At 41.2% G+C, this 24,825-nt stretch overlaps 1 protein-coding gene across 3 annotated transcripts in view; it reads left to right on the forward strand.

Moving 5' to 3' along the window:
- TMC1 (transmembrane channel like 1) overlaps positions 1-24,825 on the forward strand; it is a 387,473-nt gene that overhangs the window by 311,487 nt on the left and 51,161 nt on the right. For all 3 annotated transcript variants that reach the window (XM_082696595.1, XM_082696594.1, XM_082696593.1), the window contains exons 11-14: positions 1,304-1,394; positions 3,121-3,202; positions 12,066-12,172; positions 14,958-15,056. In XM_082696595.1, coding sequence (XP_082552721.1) covers positions 1,304-1,394; positions 3,121-3,202; positions 12,066-12,172; positions 14,958-15,056 — 379 coding nt within the window. The remainder of the gene's footprint in view (positions 1-1,303; positions 1,395-3,120; positions 3,203-12,065; positions 12,173-14,957; positions 15,057-24,825) is intronic.

Here is a 24,825-nt window from a genome sequence, read left to right on the forward strand (position 1 = left end):
GCTTCAGAGCATTAGTTAATGTGGAAAATACAATTATTGGATACTCCCCTCTCTATGTGTATCTCAAGTACGCCTCTCGGCTCCACTTCCAAAAGGTTTAGGTTTATTAAGCACCTCTTCTGCTCAAAGTAGTGGTCGGTGCTGTGGGGGATACAGAAGGACAAGATCCTGTCCCTGCCATCAAGTAACTCATTGAAGGGTTCTGTTTGATGACTGAAGAGAATCTACTCCATTGCCCTTGTGTTTTTATGGCAGAATCTGGGTGGGGGCAGAGACGCAGGTGGGTGAGGAGGCCCCATTGTGGAGTTACTGGCTAAGTCAGCAGGTATGTATTGGGTTCTGATCACTGGGCGTTATAAAATCATGAGTTTAGCACTGTCACTAATTTACTTTGTATGTTAATAAGCTTACTTATAGTCCTATGTTGAAGGGTCTTACTCTGTAAAATCACACATTCCAGGGACCATTCAGCTGACAACGTTGCAGCTGTGGAAAGGCAGTCCAGATTTGGGTTCTTCTGGACCATGCCCTCTACAGCCCCTAAAATGTCAAGACAATCCTGGGCCACCTCTGTTCATAAAATTCTTTTCTCATATCCAATACACAACAACAGCAAAAATCGGCCAAAGTTACAAAACTGCAGTACATTGAACATTGACCATTTTGCTGAGTTCATGGTTTTCTACACACACACACACAGACACTAACGTGACTGCTATAAATGTGTAACTATTTGGGAATAATGTTAAGGTTTATATTTGAGGCTCTTTTGGATTGTGAAGCTCAAAGTATTCCTTTCCTTTCCCTTCTTCCCTCAACCCCACTTGCTGATTGCTCTGTTTCAAATCATAACTGGTTTTATGAGATTAAACACCAGGTCTGTAAAGTGTGTTCTATGTCAGTTTGTCCTAAACTCTTTGACTTTTTTTTTTTTTTAAGAGTTTTAAAATAAACATTCTGACTGCCAGAATCTGAAGTCAACTTTGGATTCAATTTTATATGTGGTAGAAATGAAAAGAACTAGCATTCTCTATTTTGACACTTAGCATAAATTCCTTGCTTTTTCATGACTCCAGCTGATTAATAATAATAAGTGAGCTTAAAATATCTTATTCTTCCTGGCCAGAATTTAAAAAGCTTAAACATCTATTACAAGCCCTGAGCTTGAAATAGAGCTTAAATTAATGTGCTACGGTTCTAGAAGAAATAAGGCTGCAAACCTAATAAAATGAAATGTCCATTATCTCTCTTCCATGATTCTCAACTATCCCTCCTTTACCCTTACTTTGTTTTATTTTCTCAGGGAAGCAAAAAAATTTGTGAGTGAAAATGAAGGAGCCCTTGGGAAAGGGAAAGGAAAGCGGTGGTTTGCATTTAAGATGATGATGGCCAAGGTAAGCATTTTCACAGCTCAGTTTAGTTGACCCCATGCATTCTCAATGGCAGCCATATTGATTCCAGGAGGGAGAAAAATTGGTTCCGTTATAAAGAGGGAAAATGTCTTACATTTTCTATGTACGAAACATGTACACACATAAAGTAAATACACAGTATATCTATGGTAATAAAATTTGGGGCAGGATGTGATTCAGAAAATAAACAAAAAAAGCCCCAAAATACTACTTAAAGGAGTTAAAATGAAAAATAAGTTGAGAAACATTGATTTATGGCAGAAGACTTACCTGTGTGATTTTTCTCACCCCTAAATGGCAAAGACTGTGCCCTTTGATTTTTATTCCCTGGTAGTGAAAGGGTTCTGGGTTAAAGTTTCTTTCTCAAATGTCTACAAGTTTTAGGCCATATACCTCTTCTCTATAAGGAATGTCAACTACAAATTGAGTAGAACATGAGGAAAAAAAGTCAGTGATATACCAATATAAACAGATTCTTGGAAAAGATAGAAAAGAAAGTAACATTTATTTAGTATATACTAGATGCAAAGCACTGAACTGAATCCTTCAATTAAGTTATCATATTTAATTCTCAAAGCAAAGTAGGTATGCAGGCATTATTATCTCCCTTTACAATTGTAACCCCACTTGTAAGCTAAATGCATTTCCATACAATGGGGTTTTGTGAATAAAATTCATACATCTTAAATAGGAAATAGAGATAGAAAGATTTATGATACATGTCAGGGATTCATTTTGCCTGTTCTTATCATTTAAGTGAATAGAATCATATAATATTTATACTTTTGTTTCTGCCTTCTTTGATGCAATATGATATTCATGAGATACTTTCATGTTGTGGCCACTCTAGCTCATTTTTATCAGTGTGTTGTCCTCCATCGTATGAAGGCACCACAATTTGTTCATCCATTCTGTTGTAGATGGGCATTTGGGTTGTCTCTAGTTGGGGCAATCTTTTGAACTTCAGACTTGTCTCACACTGTTATTTGGGGCTTACGTGCCTGTCCATCTCACGTGTTCTCTCAGGATAATGCACACTTACGTGAAGTTAGGCACCCCGTTTCCATTCTTCCATGTGGTCCTTGTGGTCCTCTTGACCATGGATGACCCAGCATTGTGGAATAAAATGGAATGAAGGTCTTTTATAAAAACTGTGAATCTTTTTCTTCCTCCCTTTCTGGGAGACTCTGCCTTTCCATTTAATCAGCCGCTCGACTTGTACCAGAATGAAAATTGTCCTATGTTGTAACACTTACCAGCCTGTGCTGAAGTCTCTTGTTTATGTTCAGCTTACTCTAGTAGATCCAGCAACCCTTCAAGGCAGGAGTTGTGTTTTACTCATATTTCATCAATTTCTTCATGCAATGAATGAGTATTTAATTAAATACATACAATTTGCTGATCGCCTAATACCGGGTACGAACTTAGTCCCTTATTTTTGAGCAGAATACACAGATCTGCCTCAGCCTATTGACTATAAAACAGGGGATGCATCAAAGTTGTTTTAATTGAATTGGTGTGGGGGGTGGGTGAGGAGCAGGGAGGCAAGTAAAACCTACTGTTTTCCCTTTTTACAAAAAGCATTATGTGGCACCAGAGAAATCTTTCCAAGCTCATTGTCTTGCGATATTTTGGGTTGGGGGCGAAGGATAAACCTCTTGGCAAACAAGAGGCCGGGTTTTACTGTTGTATTTGGCTTTCTTTTCAGAAATGGGCAAAATTTCTTCGTGATTTTGAAAACTTCAAAGCTGCCTGCGTCCCTTGGGAAAATAAAATCAAGGCGATTGAAAGTAAGTGCTCATGAGGTCTCATTAGATGGGAAGGTTGTTTCATAAACTTCCCAGATGCCTTTCTCAGTTTCTATACTCTTCGGAAGGTTAAAAACAAGAAAACAAACAAAAATAACCATTTTGTACATTTTCTTTGTTTACTGTGAAAATTTGCAAGCACTTCCCAGTCACAGCATTGGAGACCCTGCTCTCCTTTTTTACGTTAGACCCAAATATTCTCATTCTGACCTTTTCTCTTCTGTACAGGGAAGTCAGTCTGGTGTCCAATGACACTGAGTCATGTATCACGAGGAAGGCAGTGATTTTATATTGGCAATGAATATGGCATTGAAAATACATATTCTTGTGAGAGACAGTAATCAAAATGAACAATGTCTAAAAAGAATGAAGAAATCTTAAAGCCTCATTTTCAAATCTGAAGTGGAATAAGTAATCATCATCCAGGAACTTGCTATGTGAACGTCGTATTGTGCCTTCATTTGATATGGTATTTCTAGGGTACAGAATATACTCCATCGAAAGCCCATTTAGGACAGTGCTCTAGGCTTAGAATAAGGCAAGTAAAAATTTTAAAATATTGTAAATGTAATAAAGACTTTTTTAAACCTATAAAGGAAAAAATAAAAGATAAAAAGAATATAAGAAGAGTAAAGAATATAAAGAAAAAGGGATAATATCTGAAACAATTCTGAGCATGATCTTGCCGTATTTTGGTTTCTAAGGGTTTTGACTAGGATCTGATTTTTCCTCCCTGACTTCTCAGATCAGGAGGCAGGTTTTCCTGCTGGTTAAATGTGGCATTGCATAATTGAAATGGAGGCTCCGTGGGGAGATAACACAGTGGATGGATATTTCGCGGACATGATTGGGCACGTTTTAGGAGTGCCTCTCCTCCGTCTTGTCTCTCATTATCAGGTGGCAATGAATTAAAAATACATCAGTTAATTAATTGCACTTCCTCCCACAGATTGCTGTTGCGTGCTGTCATTGCTTTATTTTCCTCCGTAACACTTGCTATCTAAAATACTGTATATTTAATTTAGTTTTTAAATGTAATTTCATTTCATTTTATTTTATGTCTACTTCTTCTGGTAGACTACGAAAGCAGAGGTTTGGTTTGGTTTACTCCTGGATCACCAGACCTAAAATTTGCTTGACTTGAATAAATATGCATAGAATAAAATTAAATAGTAGATGTCCTTCAAATGTTTGCCATTCTGGGAAATGCGAAAAAGAATTTAGACCCACCAGGGAAGAATAGACACCGTGGAATCCTTAAGTTCCAAGCGTGCAGCTAAAATGTGGTACCTTGAGAGGCACTGAGGAACAGAAAGCCATTTGGAACATTAAGGTCTTGATACAATGGAAAGAACTCTGGATTTGGTTCTTTGCTTTGCTGTTCAACTCTTGGGCAGTCATCTGGGCCTCGGTCTGTTCATCTTTGAGATGATAGAGTTGAATCTTGATAGTCATGAGATGTAGCCTAAGAAATTTATAATAATGAGAGTTAAAATATGTACATTTGCAGATTATTTATTTGGAAGGTCCACTGTCTAGCTTGTTTCAGTAATAATGTCCTGCCCACCTGTGTTGCAGTGGCTTATCTTGAGTGGGATAGAAACAATGGACTTATTTTTCTTGCCAGGAAGCTCACACAGGAATGAGTGACAGTACGACCACCATCCAGCGTGTGTGTGTTATTGAGGGAAAGACAGATCGAGAGCCATTCAGTTATACTTTTAGATATCTTCCTTCCTCCCCTCTTCCTCCAGGAAATTTGGAACAGTCAGCTGGATCACTCCAGCAGATGCGGATTATTTTCTCTTCCATATGCAATGTTGGGTTTGATTAGGTTGCCTTGATTTCTCCACCTTTTTTTTTTTTTAAGATTTTATTTATTTATTTGACAGATAGAGATCACAAGTAGGCAGAGAGAGAGAGAGAGAAAGAGAGAGAGAGAGGCAGAGAGAGAGGAGGAAGCAGGCTCTCTGCTGAGCAGAGAGCCCGATATGGGGCTCGATCCCAGGACCCTGAGATCATGACCTGAGCCGAAGGCAGAGGCTTAACCCACTGAGCCACCCAGGTGCCCCTGATTTCTCCACCTTTGTGGAGAAAGCGCTTTGCCTCACCGTGAAGAACTGATCCTTATTTTCTATTCCACCAACAACGGCCACAACCACCCCTCTTCACATGTCACCTAGATACCCCACAGACACTTCATATAATCTCGAACATGCCTGCAGTGTGCCCTTTATGCTTCCTATTTTCAAGTCGCAGTTAAATCAAGGTCCCAGAATGAGTTACCAGAGGAGCTGAGAAGTCAGGAAGTCTGTCTGAGTCCACAGCTTGTGGTTTTTCTCAATGGGGCTTACTCGTTTGTTACTTGAAGGAAGATTTTATAAACTTTTCCTGCTGCCTCAGGATGAACAGTTAGAGATTTTCTTGATCATTATCTTATTTGGGGAATTGTGTCCCATTTTCTCCTGTGTTTATTTTGAATGAGTTATTTCTTTAATTATGTACTTAAGTTCCTCTAAGATGCTTAATGCATTATGATCTTAATGGTAATCATCAGTACATCATATGCTTTTGGGCTATTGTAGTAGTTGACAAGCGGGAAGCCTCTCTAAGAGGCTTAGTATGAGTGTTAGTCAAGTCATCGGGTTGATTGGGTTGCACCAGCCATCTCCTAGGAAGGACCCTACGGAGGACGGGGAGGCAGGCCTCTGTGATGGTCTTTGACACTGAAGTAAATGGAAATTGGGAAAGAAATGAGGCATGCCGTCAGTTTTCTAAAGGTTGAGGTCCTTTTGCCCCTGATTGGCTCTATAATATGGATAATCCTTTTATACTTGGGGCCCTCTGTTTCTGCATTGGAGCTTCCCCCAAATTTGGGGTTTAATTGGTTCCTATGCAAGGCAATTTCCAACCCAACATTCTATGATTTATAAGTTACAATCAGCTTGAGATTTATATGTAAGCAGATGAAGTTCTTTATACTTTTGAGTGATAAATCATTAAAATGGTTAAATGAAAAAGAGACTTACAGCGACTGAGGCCTGCATAATTTACCTTCTCCACTAGTTCTTCTTAGAAAAAAGTAGATTAAATATGTACCCTATTTATAAAATACATATTTCATATTGTAAAATAACACCAATACTTTTCCCTTACAGAAATGACCATTTAATCCTACAGAAGTTTCAGAAAGACTATTATATTTCCTTTTGAAAGTCAGAATAATTAATACCTCATTTAATCTTCAAAATAAACTTGGCTGGGCTGATTAATTGAGCAAATATTCACGGAGTACCTGCCACTATTCGGCCTGTTTCCAGGCACTGGGCATGCAGCGATGAAAAGGACAGTCAAGGCTCGATCTTGCATCCAGTTACATTAATATGCATGTGGCTGGGGAAGACAGGTCAGAAAGTAGAAGCAATTAAGTCATGAAGAAATTTCAGATTGTGGTCAGAAGCATGTTTAAAACAGGAGCAGCTAAGTTCCATTCCAGAGTCTTTCTAATCCATTTGCCCTCATTCTCTGCTCAATCTCTAGATAATACTAAACAAGTATTTTTTTAAGTGTGGTTTTAAGAGAGTCCCAAATTGCCAGCCTTCTCTGAGTTTTCTTAAAACTCTAATAATTGGCGGAATGGAGAAGGGAGCTTACGTCTAAAACTCATGCTTGATCCTATCTTGATTCCAGTAAGGCCTGGATTCCTTTGTGAGTGTGGACTAGATAGTTCCTTAAGGACCCCGGGTGGTTTTTTGTTTTTGTTTTTGTTTTTCACATCAAAAATAGATTTGGTCATTCCTGCCACAAAGGGGTGCTGTGAACTTCTACTTCACGTGGGGCTGCTGTTGCATTTTACTGTCATGTCGGCCTTGTGAAGAAGAGGCCATGCTAAGAACCCCAGGATGACCTACAAGGATACACCATATTAACTACATTGTATTACGTATTTTGCTGATAAAGCTGTGTATTTGTACTCCCAGGAAATACAGTCTGTATCCATTGTGACTCCAGAATTATTATCAAAACCATGGATTAAATCATGGAATGTCCTTCAATCTGGAGATGACAAGTCTTTCTCAGAAGTGAAAGCTACTTCTTCCTAATAGTAAAGTGTGGCATTAAAATAAGGTGTGAGTGACGTATTTTTCAGACTGGAAAGATCTGTAGATAGACAACCCTAAGAACAGAGTTTCTTCAAGTTTCATGTCTTCTTGTTTCCCTATAGGCCTCAGAGCTGCAGGAAATGGAAATCAAATTTGCCACATTTAATTCCCCTAGAACAGTTCGAAAGAAACTATGCTTCATGTCCTAGCCTAATGAGATGGTATTTATACTGTGTTCATACAGCAGGTGATTAAATTGGTCTTTTTTTTTTCCCATTTAGAAATGCTCATATTTGTCTGCCTGTCTTATTACCCATCTGTTCAAGAGGAAATTATACATGATGACAGACTATAAATTACTTTGCCTTAATAATAAATAACCAAAGGGAGAGGTGAAACTTTTAACCTTAGTTTAAAAGAAATGCAAGGAAATTCAGCAACAAGAATATTGCATAAGCATAAAAGGCCTCACTCGAATATGTACCAAGGACTCTGTTTTACTATATTAATAATTCATTATGGAAACAGAATTTATTAGTCAGATTAAAGAAAAAAAGAATTTGTCATTTCTGGGCACTGTTCCAATTTATGAATGTGAATGGCCTTAGCTGATTGGTGGAAATTGCCTGTGTTTTTTTCAGGCATACACATTCATGGCTTATTTACTCCGTATATTCTAGTTTTTTTTTTTTTTTAATTTATAATAGTGTTATTACGATTCTACTTGAGTAGCAGTATACCACTGTGGTTAAGAGAGATCTGGATTTGGAATCGAACACCTACAGATCAAGGCTGCCTAGTTTAGAGTCCTGGCTCCATCGCTGACTACCCATCACTACGTAACTCCCTATGTAACCCTGGTTCCATCATTTACTAGCTGTGTAACCCACGGGCCTAAGTCTCTGTACAGTGAGAGTATAGGAGTTCTCTTCTTGCAGGAATTCATGATGACTAAAGGAATTAATACACAAGATCAAAATAGGTACTGAAACAAAATGCATTAAATGTTAGCTGTTGCTGTCATTAGTCAAGTCTTGGTTCAGTCAAGTGCTGTGTTTGTTTTTGGTTCCCCATCCACACAGTGGGACTAATAACACTTAACCTTACTGGGTTCTAGGAGCAATAAAATGAGCTGACGAAGTTTACAGTAATTGAAGTTTATGCATAATTGACCAGCAACATATGTCAGCTGTTACTACTAGTACTACTACTACTACTACTACCCATTCCTGTTCTTTTTTTTTTTTTTTTAAGATTCATTTATTTATTTATTTGGCAGACAGACATCACAAGTAGGCAGAGAGGCAGGCAGAGAGAGAGGAGGAAGCAGGCTCCCCGCCTATCAGAGAGCCTGACGTGGGGCTCTGTCCCAGGACCCTGGAATCTGAGCTGAAGGCAGAGGCTTTAACCCATTGAGCCACCCAGGCGCCCCTCCCCATTCCTGTTTTTTACAAGAGTAAAACAATTTAATCTAGGAGACTAAGCACATGGAATGACTGTTCTTTTTAATTATGATTTCTTAGCTACACTTTAGGAAGGTTTCTCTTTTCAGTCAACGCCAGATTTAGCCACCTACCTCTGATCAGACAAAACCACTAGGATAAATGGATATGAAGAGGAAAGATTTCTCCTTTTTTATTTTTGTATTGAGACAGGGAAAGGTCCTGTGGAGCTTGGATGCCAACCGGTTGATTTGTGTTCTTTCCTTCTCAATCTTTCTTTTGTTACTGATGTCTGTCCTCTGCCCTTGATAGATGTTCTATAGAAGGAACAACATCTTCTGGATTTCTTGGTCTTTTTGACCTGTGTCTGGGTCATTTGTACAATCACTACTTTTAATGAAATCTGTTTTCCTGAAATTCATTTCCTTTAGACTTAGGATTGTGTAAAAAAAAATAAATAAGGAAGGGGGGCTGCTTAATGGTTCCTTCTCTACTTCCAATAAAATAGTTGTGAAAAAATGGAGCTTGAAAGCTTTGGAATCTAAAGTATATTTCATGCATAACCAATATAGATTATATCTGGGGGAGGGGATACTTTCGGAAGCATTATAATTTGCTTCTCTTTTTTGCCTTTAGGTCTATTTGTACTCTGTATTCAGTTTAAGAAATTTATTTGCTAGGGTTGTGCATGGAGGCTGAGAGAAGGTGGGTGGTAGATGCCAATGAGAAGAGCAGAACTTTAAGAAGGAAGGAGGGAAAGATGGAGGGATGAGTGAGCGCCCTGTGCTTGGGACTCTCTACCAGAAGGTCTGGGTGTTTCAGGAAAAACTTGCTCCAGATACCTGGAGGCTAAGTTCCTTCTTCAGTTAATGAGTAGCTATCATGACTAGCAAGCAGGAAGTCTACTGCCTTCAATAAAACATGACACGTGAACCCGGCTGTGGCGGGGCTTGGGCAGTTGTTACCAGAGAACATAGATAACGGCCCTGAGATGATCTGAAATCAGGGGGAGCCAGGTGGATGATCAGATGGCCTGGGAAGGGCAGATCTGCGCCGCCTTTCTGCAGATGGACCTGTGCATCGGGTTACAGCTCCTGCGGGCATGTTTATCAAAACCACACGCTTTTAGAAATCCAGTAGAGCTCTGCCTCTCTCTACAAAGGGAAATGGATCCAAACATTCAGACTAGATAATAATTGATTTTTTTTAAATGTCCATTTACATGCTGACTTTTTTTTTTTTTTTTTAAGTTCCTATAAAAATGGTCACTGTGCTTTGGGAATAGGCAAGGCAAGTCCTACAGAATAGACCTGAGTTTCAGAAAGGGAAGCATGACTCTCGTGTGAGCTCAGCCTTAACTTACTAAGCAGAGACTGGAATTTGTTTCACCTGAGCCTCCTTCTTTCGGCAATAATGTTTCCCCACTGGTGACAGTGCAGAGCTAGAGGGCCAAGAAAGCCATTGGTCCCTGGACGTGTTTTGCTGAATGAGTCGGGAAAAAGGGCCTGATGGGGTGGGCGGCTGTGGGTGTTCATCATTTCTTCTTGGGCAACTGCTTAGGGGCATTGGGAATTGGGAAGAAAACTAGCTACTTGATGTTGAACTTCAAGTGATAATCAAAGAAAAAGTGTGGCTTTTGTTATCAGATGAAATCTCAACCTGAGACTCCAAATTTCTGTTCTTTCTTCCTCTTCCATTCTCTGATTTAAGATACATTTTTAAAAATTTTTTCTTGTTTGGTGCCTGAGTGGCTCAGTGGGTTAAGCCTCTGCCGTCAGCTCAGGTCATGATCCCGGGGTCCTGGGATCGAGCCCCACATCGGGCTCTCTGCTCAGCAGGGAGCCTGCTTCCTCCTCCTCTCTCTGCCTGCCTCTCTGCCTGCTTGTGATCTCTGTCTGTCAAATTAAAAAAAAAAAAAAACTTAAAAAATTTTTTTCTCATAAATACCATTTGGACAGATCACTTTCCCCCGGGGCATGTGCAGGTTGATGGCACATTCTTCCCTGTCCCCTCCCAATTCATTTCCCAAAGCTGAAAAGAATTTAAAGGTCCCATTCTATGCCCCCCCCCCCCACCCAGCTACTTAACACCTGTTGGGTGACTTTCTCAACAATTTAAAATAAAAGTCTCACTTCTTACCTGTTCTTAGGAGGCCCTATGCAGTGTGCTTTGGCTTGTCTCTTCATCATCATCCGTCACCGCTTTCCCTTGTTTATAGGACTCCAAGCACATAGCCCTTCGGTTTGTTCCTCAACTGTCCCGAGCTCTTGCCTGTGTCCAGATATTTGTTCTCGCTCTTTTCTCAGCGAGCTAATCGGAAGCAACACTCTCAATATTTTACCTCCTTTCTCTAGGACCATCTGATTATAATGACTACATACATTTATAATTATTACAATACTGCAATTGTATGTGATTTTATATATAATACATATATATCCTATATATGCTACATGCATATGATATATCCTACAAAATACAGATACTATACAATGTATATGAATATGCATATATAGTGTATAATATGACATATACTGTACATACATTAAATATATATAATAGAATGTAGCATATATATTAATGATAAATAGATACATATTTTATTTATTTGTTTTTAAAATTCCCGCCTCTCTGTTGTTTCCATACCTCACTAAAATGTAAGTTGCATTAGGGTGATAACCCTGTGACATCGTGTTTCGCATCTAAGATAATACCTGACAGAAGATACTTTAAATATGTGAAGAGTGAGGGAATGAACTTCAGCTCCTACATGGTACCTAAAACATGGCGGTGACGCACACACAAATAGCCCTGGAGGGTCTGCAGGGGAGCTGTCCCTGAAGGATATGGGAAAGGCCTTGGAGAAGGGCATTGTTGCCGGAGAGAAGGGAGGCAGAAGTATAGTGATTATAACAATAACGGTTGCTAACTACTGGCAGGTCTTGTAATCACTTTAAGGTATTCACTCACTTAACAATATTCACTTATTACCTCTGGGAATAAAATGGGCTCTTCAACTAGCAATCCTAGCTAAGCCCCAGGCTGCTGTCCCCTGGGTGGGCTCTGAAGGTGTGGGTCACAGTCATTCTATGCAACTGTATCTACCTAGCAGGGAGCACTTCCATTACCATTAAATGAACATTTTCTTTTCCTGGATAGAAACAGACTGCTGAAGACCGTCAATGTGGAAAGGGCCAGTGTGTTGCGATGAGCAGATTAATTTTTGAAAGCACCAAGACACAGCTTTTGTCTCGCTTAGTGCTGACCCCCCTTCCAGCCTTTTTATGTTCTCTTTGACAGGTCAGTTTGGCTCCTCCGTGGCCTCATACTTCCTCTTCTTGAGATGGATGTATGGGGTAAACATGGTTCTCTTCATCCTGACGTTCAGCCTCATCATGTTGCCAGAGGTAAGAATTGGACTTTTCATCTACCCCCCAAAAAATAAAAAGCTAAACTGTGATCACCGTCCTAGAAAATTTCTTCTCTCTTTTGAAGAATAGCACGATTAACTGGCCGATACCCGCTCTTGAAGTCCTAGTGCTTGCAACAAGGTTCATCTTCTAAATGGTACCCATGGGCCAAAGATCCTAATCCTTGCTCCAGAGGGTAGATGAGCCTCCTGAAATCATACGTAAAATGCCGTGTGAATGTTTAAACATACATTTTTATGTGGAATGGTTCATGGCTTCTATCAGATTCCCAAGATGGTCTCTGTGCTCAAATGTTAATTGCTCAAAAGGAAGGCTTTCACACCTTGTGAATTGTATTTATTTTGCCAAGTTTGCTTTGAAAAACATCTTAGTGCAACTCAGGACATTTAGCTTTTATATCCGAAGAAACACAAAGTGAGCAATTTCTTCCGGATGTAAAATGAGATAAACCAGCCCTCCCCCCTCCCAACCCACGCACATGTAGGCATACGCAGTAGGGTAGGGGTCTTTTAGGATCAAGGGCAGGGAGGAGAGGAAAACAGATGGTGCTTCCAGACTGAAGAAGAAGGCAAAGCCCTGAGTTAAAAGGGGGCATGAGGGGTGGTGGGAAGAGTCCATCAACTAAGGCCAAGAAGCAAGACTGCGGTTGGAGCCTTTATCCATAAGAAGTTAAAGGACTCTGACCACTGGATGCTTACTTGTACAAAAGGCAGGTTAGGCTTTACTCAAGCTACAAAGGGTCTTTTCAGGTACCATTATTTCAAAGCCAGTTTGTTCAGAACAGCATTGCCCACAGCCAAAACTAAGTGTTTTGAGGGACTTGTTATCCTCATGGTTTTGAATCAGGGCCAGTTTCTGTATCAAGCCTCCCCACGGGTATAATTCCTAACATTCATGACAAGTTTTAGCTTTTAACAGCGCAAAACCACTTTCACTTCTTTTATTTCCTGAGCCTCACAACAAATTCACAATGTAGACTATAGAAGAGTTTTCTTTTCCCATTTACAACTGTGGAAACAGAGTCACTCATTGCTTATTGGGCTTAACTCGTATCCCAGAGTGAGGTTTTTTTTTTTTTTTAATGCTGTTCTGGGTGTAGTACCATGATTGCACCCTTCGTCCCAAGATTTTGCAACCTAATCCATTAGTTTTAGAATCCCTGAAGTAATTCGGAAGGTTCTAGGGCTAGGAGACCGTGGACGCAGATCAGAAGTTCTGTAGAGTTCATCTCTCAAGTGAAAACTTCAGACAGTGAGGCAGAATGTGTGTCATCACCTTCAAATTAACCCCAGCTTTCTTTCTGGACACCTCTCTAAGGAACCCTGAAACTCCTTCACTGGCTATCACGACGCCCCGTAGTGTCAGGCTCAGGGTCTCTGAAGTTCTGTGAGCCACGCTTGCTTATTCCCCTACACTGCACAGCCCCCATGGAAATGAAAGGTTGTGGCTGGTTTGCTCCACCTCTAGGAGATTACAGAATGCCTGAGAGAGAGGGCAGGGAGCCAGTCTGTGTCCGATGGGATATAGTCCTAGAACGAAGAAGCGTATTGTCTTTTGGATGCTGTCTTACAGGTTTGTGTAAGGTGCTGAGAGGGATCCTGTTTTCCAGGCAATGGTTCCCAGCTCCAGCAAAAGAACAAAGGAGGACGTGCTAGCTTTGCAGCAACACCGGAGGCCAAGGCTGGTCGCTTCCCTGGAGCTCAAAGCTCCATTTTGCCTCTGCTTGCTCCCACCAGCCTGGTTCAGCATAACTTCTAGGCAGATGCCCTTTTGCCCAAAGTTCCTGTGTCGCTGGGCAAGCCTGAGACCTTAATCTTCTTTGTCCTTTGTGGCCCTCGACTTTGGGGTGAGACCGCATGGACAGGGCCCACCTTCTGCTCTGCTCAATCCTAGGAAGCCTAGAAGCTTCCATGAAACCCGTGCCTCTTGTGCAGAGGGTAGAAAGAGGGGTTGATTTCCAGCCCTTGCCCAGGCAGGCTTGGCACCCAGGCTTCCAGCCACATTCATCCTCCACCTCCAGCCCAGGGGAAGGAAAGTTTTCATGTTACACAAGAAGTGGCATCTGCCCCAGGGCTAGAGGGCTGCTTTCTCCAGTTCTCACCAAGACACCTGCTGGAGCCCTGTTCTTGCTCTCTCCCCTGTTGGCTCTGCCTCTAATAACTCTAATAACTCCTCTTTGAGTCTGGTAGCATCAGATGAGGGCAGTAAACCTGAATTAGTGGTAAAGCAAATATAATGAGGGTGCAATCTTTCCTCCTGTTTGACACCCTTAAACTGATGAGCGATTCCCTTGAGTCTTCTCTTCCTTAACATGAAGGACAGAATCTCCCTCCACCTCCACCCCTAGGAGGTAGCCCCATAGGAAGATGTGGGTAGTATGTGTTTGTTGTTGTTGTTGTGTTGTTGTTGTTTTGAACACTCTAGTTTCCCCAGAGGCCTCTGTTCTCTCCAGGCCTCCCCTTAAGAAAGACCAGTTTGGCGGTGGTGGTGAGTAGTGGGGCTTCTCAGCAAGCCTCTGGGCAATGTGGTTGGCCAACTGCTGGTGGTCCACTGAGCTCAGCATGCAGAGCTCTTAGCACTGCCTTTGTTCTTCACTCTGGATTTAGTAGTCGATTCCCAGAAAAGAGGACCCCACGTGGAGACCCACAGAGTCGCCATGAAAATGTGTAAGAAGTGCTTTTAAACAAAACCATTTGTGATCACATGTGTGGCTCAGACTTTGTTTCCAATTATTAACTGCCTTCTTTGCTTCTCTGTATAGTACCTCTGGGGTTTGCCATATGGCAGTTTACCTAGGAAGACAGTTCCCAGAGCTGAAGAGGCATCTGCGGCTAACTTTGGTGTGTTGTACGACTTCAACGTAAGTGTCTGCACACAGCTGTGGTGCTGGGAGGGTGGATTTTTGCTAACTCTCTGAAACCCCATGGCCACCTCTTCTTCTGGCCTGGTTGAACGTCTAGAGAGATATGTCCCTGCCCCTGCTAAAACAAACAAACAAACAAAAAGCAGGAAAGGATGGAAGGAAAGGAAGAAGATGTGGTGGTGGGGGGAGCAGACAGGGAGGTAGGAAGGCAGGGAGTGAGGGGTGGGAGAGAGAGAAAGGATTGGCTTAAGAATATGATAACATGATTTGGGGCGCCTGGGTGGCTCAGTGGTTTAAGCCTCTGCCTTCGGCTCAGGTCATGATCTCAGGGTCCTGGGATCGAGCCCCACATCGGGCTCTCTGCTCAGCGGGGAGCCTGCTTCCCCCTGCCTCTCTGCCTACTTGTGATCTCTCTCTGTCTATCAAATAGATAAATAAAAATCTTTAAAATAATAATAAAAAAAAGAATATTATAACATGATTAAATGGGAATATAGACTGAATGAAGGTGAACTCAAAGATCAGAGTCTTGAAACAAATACCTTTATCTCTGGCTTTGGAAAAAGAACAAAGGGAGAGTTTGCAAATGTGCCTTTTGAAAAATCTTGTAGGACTCTTAGGGAATTAGAGCTTTAATATTTTGTATTAACCTCTTTGTTTCCTAAACAAATCAATTTAGTGTTACTGAATAGTTAGTACTATTCAGTAATTATTCAAGAAATAAAGCTAGATATTAAATACTAAATAGTACTGGATTCTAACTTCTAAATGGCACTAGAATGAGTACCCTCGCTTGTGGTACCCGTATGAGCATTACCTGATTATAGTACAAGGATAGTAGTACTCTTTGAGCTGCCCTGGGTGGGGATTATTGTTACGGCAGAGACTCATTTTTGCCCACTGAAAAATTATTTCGGAGTCTGATTCAAGTCTGTGGCAGCTCCTCAGTTCCACACATTCTCTTTCAAAATAGCAACCAGATCAGAGATGTTTGAAAGTGTAGGGGATAAGAAAGTAGCAAGGTGGGAATTGGGGAATTGATAATTCAAGGAATTTTTGCAGAGTCGCAAATGAGAATAAGATTTTATGAAGCCTGGGGAATAAAAGAAGAAGAGAAAAACTAATAAACACTGTTCATGGCCATAGTATTGATGGGTTTATTTCACAGATGTTTTGAAGTCTACCCTCAAGCCCCCTAAATTGTGAGCTTCTTTGAAGCCCTTATATGATACTCAGCCAACAGAGGCTTCATGAATCTTATTGACTGACAATACTGAGTAAGGGGAGGATTTGTAGAGCCTTGAGATAAGAGCCATAGAAATTAATTTACGTGAACAATTCCAGAAAATGCAAACTTCAGGGAAGGTTCCCGGTCTCTGACTAAGCCAGGCAAGCTAGAGAATGAGCAGAAGGCATGATGTCAGCCCCATCTTTGTGGCACTTGGAATCTCCAGTCATCCCTGATAGTTCACTTTTCATTTAAATTCAACATCAGTTTATTGAATGTAAACACGCACTGGTTTTACAAAGATACAGGTGACGTGATTCTTGACCTCAAGGCACTCATGAGGGTAGAAGATAGTCCACTAGAATACCACATGTTATATGGTACGTTAGCAAAATAGACAAAAAGAAAAAGGACACAGGGGAGCCCTGAGTTAGGGGTTGTTAATTTTGCCTGCAAAGGTCTAGGATTTGTGAAGGATATGACCTCTGAGTTAGATTTTACTTATCTTTTATTTCTCCTTTCTGTTACCCCCCATACATCTCTCTCTTTCCCTCCCTCCCCTCTCTCTAAATTTCAAATAATTTTTTACCAACGCTCACCTGAAACTGCTTTTACATCTCATTCGCTTCTTATTAGCAAGGTACTAAACTTCCAGTCTGGTTAATAAGAACAAGAACTAATAATATCATTGGCATTTTCTGATGTTTGAGTCTAACTAGAGAAAAGAAGAACTGAAAGAATGGACAAAAGTTTTATTTATTTATTTATTTTTTTGGTAAATATTTATTTAATGAGGTTTAAGCACTTAGAAATTTGTCAGTCAACCGAAATAAAAAAGTTGGGGGGCAAAGTCCCTTACGGATTTGAGAGATATTAGTCAGCTGAGGAAAGCAAAGAGGAAGGTGGCTCTCGGGGCAAACCAGAGGCTCTAACAGGTGAATACAGGAGGAGGCCAGGAGAGAGGGCTTGGGCAATAAATGGGCTCACCTGGATTTTATTACTGCTTTTGAGAGCTCTCTCATGTTCAGTTTGGTGAACTACTTGCAGGTAGGTAGAGGAAGGCAGGAGCTGGAGTAGTCTGTGATACTCATTTCCCTTCATAATTCCAGGCCTGCCTAAAAACAGTTGTAAAGCAGTAAGAGAATATAAATGGTCAAGAAAAAAAAAAAAATAAGGAAGTCATCAAAGTGCTATTATTCATTTATGGCATTTCTTAATTTTTCTGCATACTGTAACCACTCAATTATTTGGCCTGTATCATAAAATAAGAGATTTTTAGACATAGGATTGCTTTTAGAGCTCTTCCATCCCATGTTTCACATTATAAAATGAGGGAAATTTTGAGTCCCAGAAGCATGTTCAGGGTCTTATAGCTATCGAGTGGCTCCTAATCTAGTATTCTTTCTTTGCCTAGTATTCTATCAATAATTTTGTTGCATTGATTTCCAACAGCATTCTCACTGACTGTTTCCAGAACACAGACCGACTCCCTTCAATGTCATAGCTATCTCAGTGGGGAGAGGGAGTTGAAACAGATCCAGTCTTCCCCTTTCATAATAAACACACAATTTGCAAATTAGCTTCTCAAGTAGAATGATGGTAGGTTCAGTATTTACTCTTGCCCAAGGTCTTTACTTGGTGTCTGAACAATGACCTCATAGAGGTGCCCACCCTGTATTGTAAGATGATCTAACCGGACAGCACAGAATTCTATTGTGGCATCATGGAAGAAATCATTTACTGGGTATCCTTGAGCTCCCTAAAAACAGAATTCAGCACTTCCGAAGAGCCAGAGATACCAGGGGAAAAGACATGTTTCAGGCCTGGAGCAGAGCTAACAAGTGCCCGAACAGTCTAATTAAACCATGGGTTGGTTTGTTGCATCCAAGAAGGTTAACATACTGGCTCAGCTAAGCAATGCCGTATAGATGTAGGTGAAGAGAAGCAGAAAAGGATTTATAGAACACTGTGAAAGAGATGCAAGCATGACCTCTTGTGGCAGAGGAGCTTATATGATGTGAAGGGTCCGAAAACCTTTGAGGTGGAGGCTGGGAGGTGGAGTCTCCTCTTGGAAACTTGGGACTTCTCTCTGGACAGCTCCCACAGCCCCCAAAGTATCTCTCTGGAGCTCAGTGCTCTGTCATTTGTAAACACATGTCACAACTTGGGGCACCTGGGTGGCTCAGCCCCTTAAGCGTCTGCCTTCAGCTCAGGTCATGATCCCAGGGTCTTGGGATCGAGCCCTGCATTGGGCTCCCTGCTCAGTGGGGAGTCTGCTTCTCCCTCTGCACCAACTTGTGCTTGCTCTTTCTCTTGCTCTCAAATGGATAAATAAAATCTTAAAAAAAAACCCACATGTCATAACTCATCAAAATTCCCTTTAATTAATAGTAGACAAATGGCATTTGATATTGGCTAGGTTAGCCAGTCGTATGGCCGCTCAAAGTCACGGTCTACCAAGCACCGTATTTTTGATCCTGTTTTTGAGTACCTCCTGATGGGGCTTACTAATCTGAAGGAAAACATAGTTCATTAAAATAGTAAATAGGGCGATTGTCTAGTATGTGTGCTGTGACCTGAATTGGCAGAGATGGTATTATTTGAAGTAGTAGAATTGGAAGAACAAGTTCAGGTCAGAAGAAGAGGATGTCTTCGTTGGCAAATACTTGGAGACACAAAATGACGTATGAATGATAAAGAAAAAAAGGGTATGGTTTTGATGTTCTTGTGAGCAAGAGGGAGGAGCTGAGGTGGTATTTGGAAGCAGCTTGAGCTGACATCAGACGGTGAGATCATTTGGGTAAAGATTTGAGTTGTGAAAAAAGGGAAATGCGCTCAGTTTTCCAGTTTGTGAACATCTTGTACATTGCGCGTGGATAAATGGCGAGTGAACTTTGCCTCCCCTTTTCTGCCGGTCAGCATAGATGTTGGCGAGAGGAAGCCCTAGAAGGGACAGAAGAGGACAGTTAACGCCTATCGTGTTAAATGAGCACATACATTAAATTTCATCTTCATAGCAGCCCTTCAGAATGAAGATCAATAATTTTTTTTAAAACATCCTATAGGCTGTTTAGTTTTTTTTTTTTTTTTTAAGATTTTATTTATTTATTTCACAGAGATCTCAAGTGGGCAGAGAGAGGCAGGCAGAGAGAGGAGGAAGCAGGCTCCCTGCTGAGCAGAGAGCCAGCCCAATGCGGGCCTCAATCCCAGGACCCTGGGATCATGACCTGAGCCGAAGGCAGAGGCTTTAACCCACTGAGCCACCCAGGCGCCCCATGAAGATCAATAATCTTCTTATAGGGGTGCCTGGGTGGCTCAGTTGGTTGCACATCCGGCTCTTGATTTCTGCTGAAGTCATGATCTTGGGGTCCCAGAATGCCCTGCGTCGGGCTCCACACTCAGTGCAGGGTCTGCTTATCCCTCTCGCTGTGTTCCCACACATCCTCACCTTCTTTCTCTCTCTCAAATAAATAAATAAAATCTTTAAAAAAATAATCTTTTTATTTTTTAAATTATTTTAAAGATTTTCTTTATTTGACAGAGAAGGGAGAGTGTGCACACAAGCTGGGGGAGGAGCAAAGGGAGAGGGAGAAGCAGGCTCCCCACTGAGCAGGAAGGCCAATGCGGGGCTCCATCCCAGGACCCTGGGATCATGACCTGAGCCAAAGGCAGAGGCTTAACCAATTGAGCCATCCAGGAGCCCCACAATCTTTTTATAGTTGAGGGAATTTGGACTCAGAGAGGTTGGTCAGTTTGCCAAACACAGAACAGGTAATTAAAGGAGGTACTGAAATTCAAGTAAAATGGGGCTGATTTTCATGTCACGTTGAAGGTTTACTTCTAACACACCCCAAGCTGATTCTTTCTGCCTTGCTCACTTGCACCGTATATCATCCTTGAAGTCTGTCCTCAGAGGAAACTGTCGCAGACATTCCGAATGTTTTCAAACAGCAGCTTCCTTCCTGATTTTGTCGGCAGCAACTGTTCTTCTAAATAATAATCTTCCAGAGCGACAGTGTCTCCTCGCAGACATATGTCAGTTCTCTGAAGTTCCTTCATCTCATATTGTACTGGCCACATTTAGAAGAGATATTTTTTGTGATATACATATGGAATAACATCTTTTTTAAGGGATATTTCAGTAGTTCAAATGCATCTTTATTTTCAGGGAGTACCCCCTTTTTTACAGAGGTGTATTTGACATACAGCATATATTAGTTTCAGGTGTACAGCATAATGATCCAATATTTGTATATATCATAAAATGATCTCCACAATAAGACTGGTTAACATCTGTCAACATAGACAGCTACAGAATTCTTCTTGTGATGAGAACTTTTAAGATTTACTGTCTTAGCAGTTTTCAAATATGCAATACAGAATTAGTAACTGTAGTCTCCATGTTCTACATTGCATTGCATCCCCATGACTTGTTTATTTTATAGCTGGAAAGCTGTACCTTATTACTTCCTTCACTCATTGTGCCCATCCCCCACCTTCTGCCTCTGGCAACCACTAGTCTGTTCTCCGTATCTATGAGCTTGTTCTTTTCTTTTTTCTTTCCCTTTTTTTTTTTTTTAAGAGTCTACGTACAAGTGAGATTACACATTCTTTGTCTTTCTCTGTCTGACTTATTTTACTTAGCATAATGCCCAGGGTCCGTCCATACTGCTACCAGATTTCCTTCCTTTTTATGACTGAATAATATTGCATTATACACCCCCCCCACACACACACCCCCACACACAGCTCACTTTTTTTTTTTTTTTTTTTATCCATTCATCCATTGACAGACACTTAGATTGCTTCCATATCTTGGCTATTATAAATAATGCCGCCGTGACATGGGGGTACAAATATATTTTCAAGTTACTTTTTCATTTTCTTCAGAAAAATACCCATCTGTGGAATTTCTGGACCATATGGTATTTTTATTTTTAATTATTTGAGGACCCTCCCTACCATTTTCTGTAGTGACTACACCAATTTATATTACCACCCTCAGTGCACAGAGTATTACTTTGAAGGGGCAAATACCCTTCATTTTGGGTTTCCTAAGAAGTGGACATCAAGATAATATTAGCTACAGGATATGTTTTGGGGGAAAATATCTACCAACAAGAGTGGGGAGAAGGGAGCACAAGTAGGTGGGAAGAGTCTCCAAGTTGGCAAAGCTAGCCTCATTCCTGTGAAGGGAGAGGATTTCAGTCTGCAGTACGGTTCTGGAAAAGGGCTTGGCCAGTCAAATGGTGAATCTCCAAGCAAAGTATGTCCATTGGAGAAACCCCATATCACTGGCTCCAGTATTTCTCATCATTCTGGATCAGGGGCCACCTGGGAGGATGTGGTCTCAGGACCAGCACATTGTGTTTCAACTGCTTGATCCAAAGTGGTGGCATCTAGAGGCCGCGTCCTGAACGCTCTCTGAGCAGCACACCTGTGTGTTGCCAGGCTCTGAAAATGTGACTTGGTTTCTCTGCTTTAGATCAGAACTGTTACTGGTGTGCTGTGCTGCTCTGACTTTGTTTCAGCAAGCTTCCAATCACCAGCATGACCTCTTTGTTTCCAGCATTGTCTCAGCCTCACTTCGGGCCAGCTTGGCGGAGACTGAAGGCTAGATGATAAAAAATCTTTTTTTTTTTTTTAAAGATTTTATTTATTTATTTGACAGAGATCACCAGTAGGCAGAGAGGCAGGCAGAGAGAGAGGAGGAAGCAGGCTCTCTGCGGAGCAGAGAGCCCAATGTGGGGCTCAATCCCAGGACCCTAGGATCATGACCTGAGCTGAAGGCAGAGGCTTTAACCCACTGAACCACCCAGGTGCCCCGATAAACAAACTTTGGGTTACAGCAAAAGTATGACCCCAAGCCAGACTGCTAAGCCTCTTGGGGACAAAGCTAAGCCTGTAGATTACCAAGTCCTACCCAGACATATGGCTCTTGCCTGGAATAGAGATCCTTTGATTGGAAGGGGTAAGGATCTTCTCTGTATCTGTAGTGAGACTACCTAGAAGACTTCACTGAACAAGGTGGGTGCTGCTCAGGCATGTGGTGCTGGGACTGGTGGCAGCCAAAGGCTCTTAGTCCTTGGTTCCCATATTTGCTTTACTTCCTCAATGTCCGGTACAGGTATCTCTGGTGTAATAGGCTTATTAGGTCTGATTAAGAGAAGTGGCATCTCAAATTCCGCTCTCACTCATAGGCCTCTTACTCTGCTACTCCTACAAGTCGATAGCTTGTGGCAGAACAGATCCCTGGGTCTTTTAGCTTTCTTGGTGTCCTTTTATTCTGTAGACTGGTGACACTGGTCCCTTAGGGTCTTCATGTCCATCCATGCTTTCTTTAATTCAGCCACCACTTCCAGTTTTCACCGTCTCCCTCAAGCTGCACCTGGCCAAACCAAAGCAGACCTTTTTCTTTTTGCAAACTTTAGGGTGCCTATGATCCCGATATCACACTTGCAACACAAAAACAGCATCCCTTCTTTGGATGCGATCACAGAACCAAGTCTTCCGTTCATTAATTAGTGAAGACTCACTCTGCGTTTGTCAGATGCCAGGCAGTGTGGCAGGCGCCAAGCAAAGGTGAGCAAAACCCAACAAGGTTCTCTGCCCTCCGACACTGAAAGTCTAGCAGAGCAATCAAATAGCCACAAAAATAAATGTCACCAGGACTGTGCCAAGTACCACAGAAGAAAGGTAAACAGTATCAAGAGAACGTGTAGCAGAGAGACCTGGTGTGCAGCCTAAGAGAAGGAGGGAGGGGAGAGCAGAAATTCTTCTGAGAACGTAGGATTTGAGTTCAGCTCTGAGGAATCAGTCTCAGCTCCCAATCTGAGAGAGAGGAGAGGCATTCTAGAAAATGAGCCCAGCGAGTCAGAGGACCTGTCATGGGAGAAGGTTGACCTACTCAAGGCACTGACTGGAGGTTATTGAAACTAGAAAAAGGGGCATCGGGGTGGATGGCCTTACAGTGGTATCAAGACATAGGGGGCCCTCTGGAATCTGGGCTCTGACTCTTTTTTTCTCAGAGCAGGTGAAAGTAATTCAGGTGAGTGGTGGGTGCGTAGTGACAATATCAAACTTGGAACTTAAAAAGGTCAGTGAAACAGAGAGGAGGAAATTGGATGTGAGGACATCAAGGAAGAATCTGTCGATATGTGAGAGCATCCCATGTCGCAATATCAGAAAGAGGAGAGACTAAGACTTTTTTGGAAGAGCTCAGTTTGCCTGGTAGGAATTTGCTGATATGTAAATATTAGCTGCCAACCTAATAGATTAAAGGCTGAGCCATCAAGTCAGATTAGAACTTCACAGTCTATTAAATTACACCATATCCCAACAAACAAATGGCACCAGATTTTGACTCTGCTATGTCTTCTGTGACAATAGATTATTTAAAGTTGCAAACACTTGAAAACAATTCAGTAAAAACTCTGTCCCACATTCCAGCATCATGGACCTCCAGTAGAGTGCTTATACACTGTACTTGAAATCAATTACATTCATTGATCTCAAATGTTTGAAAGAAAATATATGCTGTTCATGTAGAATTGAAATTTTCTGAACTTCATTTTTTTTCAAATAGTTTATTTTCTCCACTTTTTTTTTTTTTTTTTGGTTTTCATTTCTTTGAAAATTCCTTTAAAAATAGATAAAATGAGGTAAGGTAATTCCCAATACGGGCTATATCCATATAACCAGGTACATCCCTTCACATATATGAATTTTTGATGCTTCATTTTTCATTACTTTACAGAACTAGTAGACAGACGTAGAAGACCAGCAGTCAATTAAACAACAAAACCCCATAATACAATGCTTTTAATCTCCACCTTATGAGACTAAAAGACCGTTTTTCCCATTTGGGAATAGCCTATATGTAGAAGCTCATTTTATACTACTGAGAATTTCTTATTTTCTAAGACTTTTAGGCAATTAGTAGAAAAAAATTAAGGAGTTTTGGCAGCATTAGTGTTTCTCAGACACTATCTTGGTGTTTTGATTCATTAAATCCCAACATAAGATTGTAATCATCATGTTACTGTCTTGAATGATTTACTCTCTTTTATTAAAATGGGTAGCAGGAAGAAGAAAAAGAGGAAAAAGGTGGTTTAGATGATAATTTGAAAGAGCTTAATCTCACTGAGGATTGCTAATGACTACCAGAAGCAATTTTTCTGTTCATTCAGTCATTCCACAAACATAAATTGAGTGTGAGATGCTGGGAATGCAAAGATAACTAATATTTTTTCCCTGCCCACAAGGACCTTTTGGTTTAATTGGATGTGCAAACAAACAATTGTCGTATGATGGGACAATCTCAAGCTAACAGATATGTGTCCTAGGCACATGGAGGCCCCAGGGAGGGAGGGTTCTGTGTGACACTTTACTGGAGTTCAGTTTACTGGAGACCTGAGAGGACCCAGTAAAGCTGTAACTCTGTTTTCCATTTGAATTATGAATAATTTGTTTGAAAGGGGAGGCAGATGGGCACCAAAATTTCACATTCATTACTAGTGGGGGCCAAATGGGAGAACT

The sequence above is a fragment of the Mustela nivalis genome (genome assembly GCF_964662115.1).
Source record: "Mustela nivalis genome assembly, chromosome: 13".
Taxonomy (NCBI): domain Eukaryota; kingdom Metazoa; phylum Chordata; class Mammalia; order Carnivora; family Mustelidae; genus Mustela; species Mustela nivalis.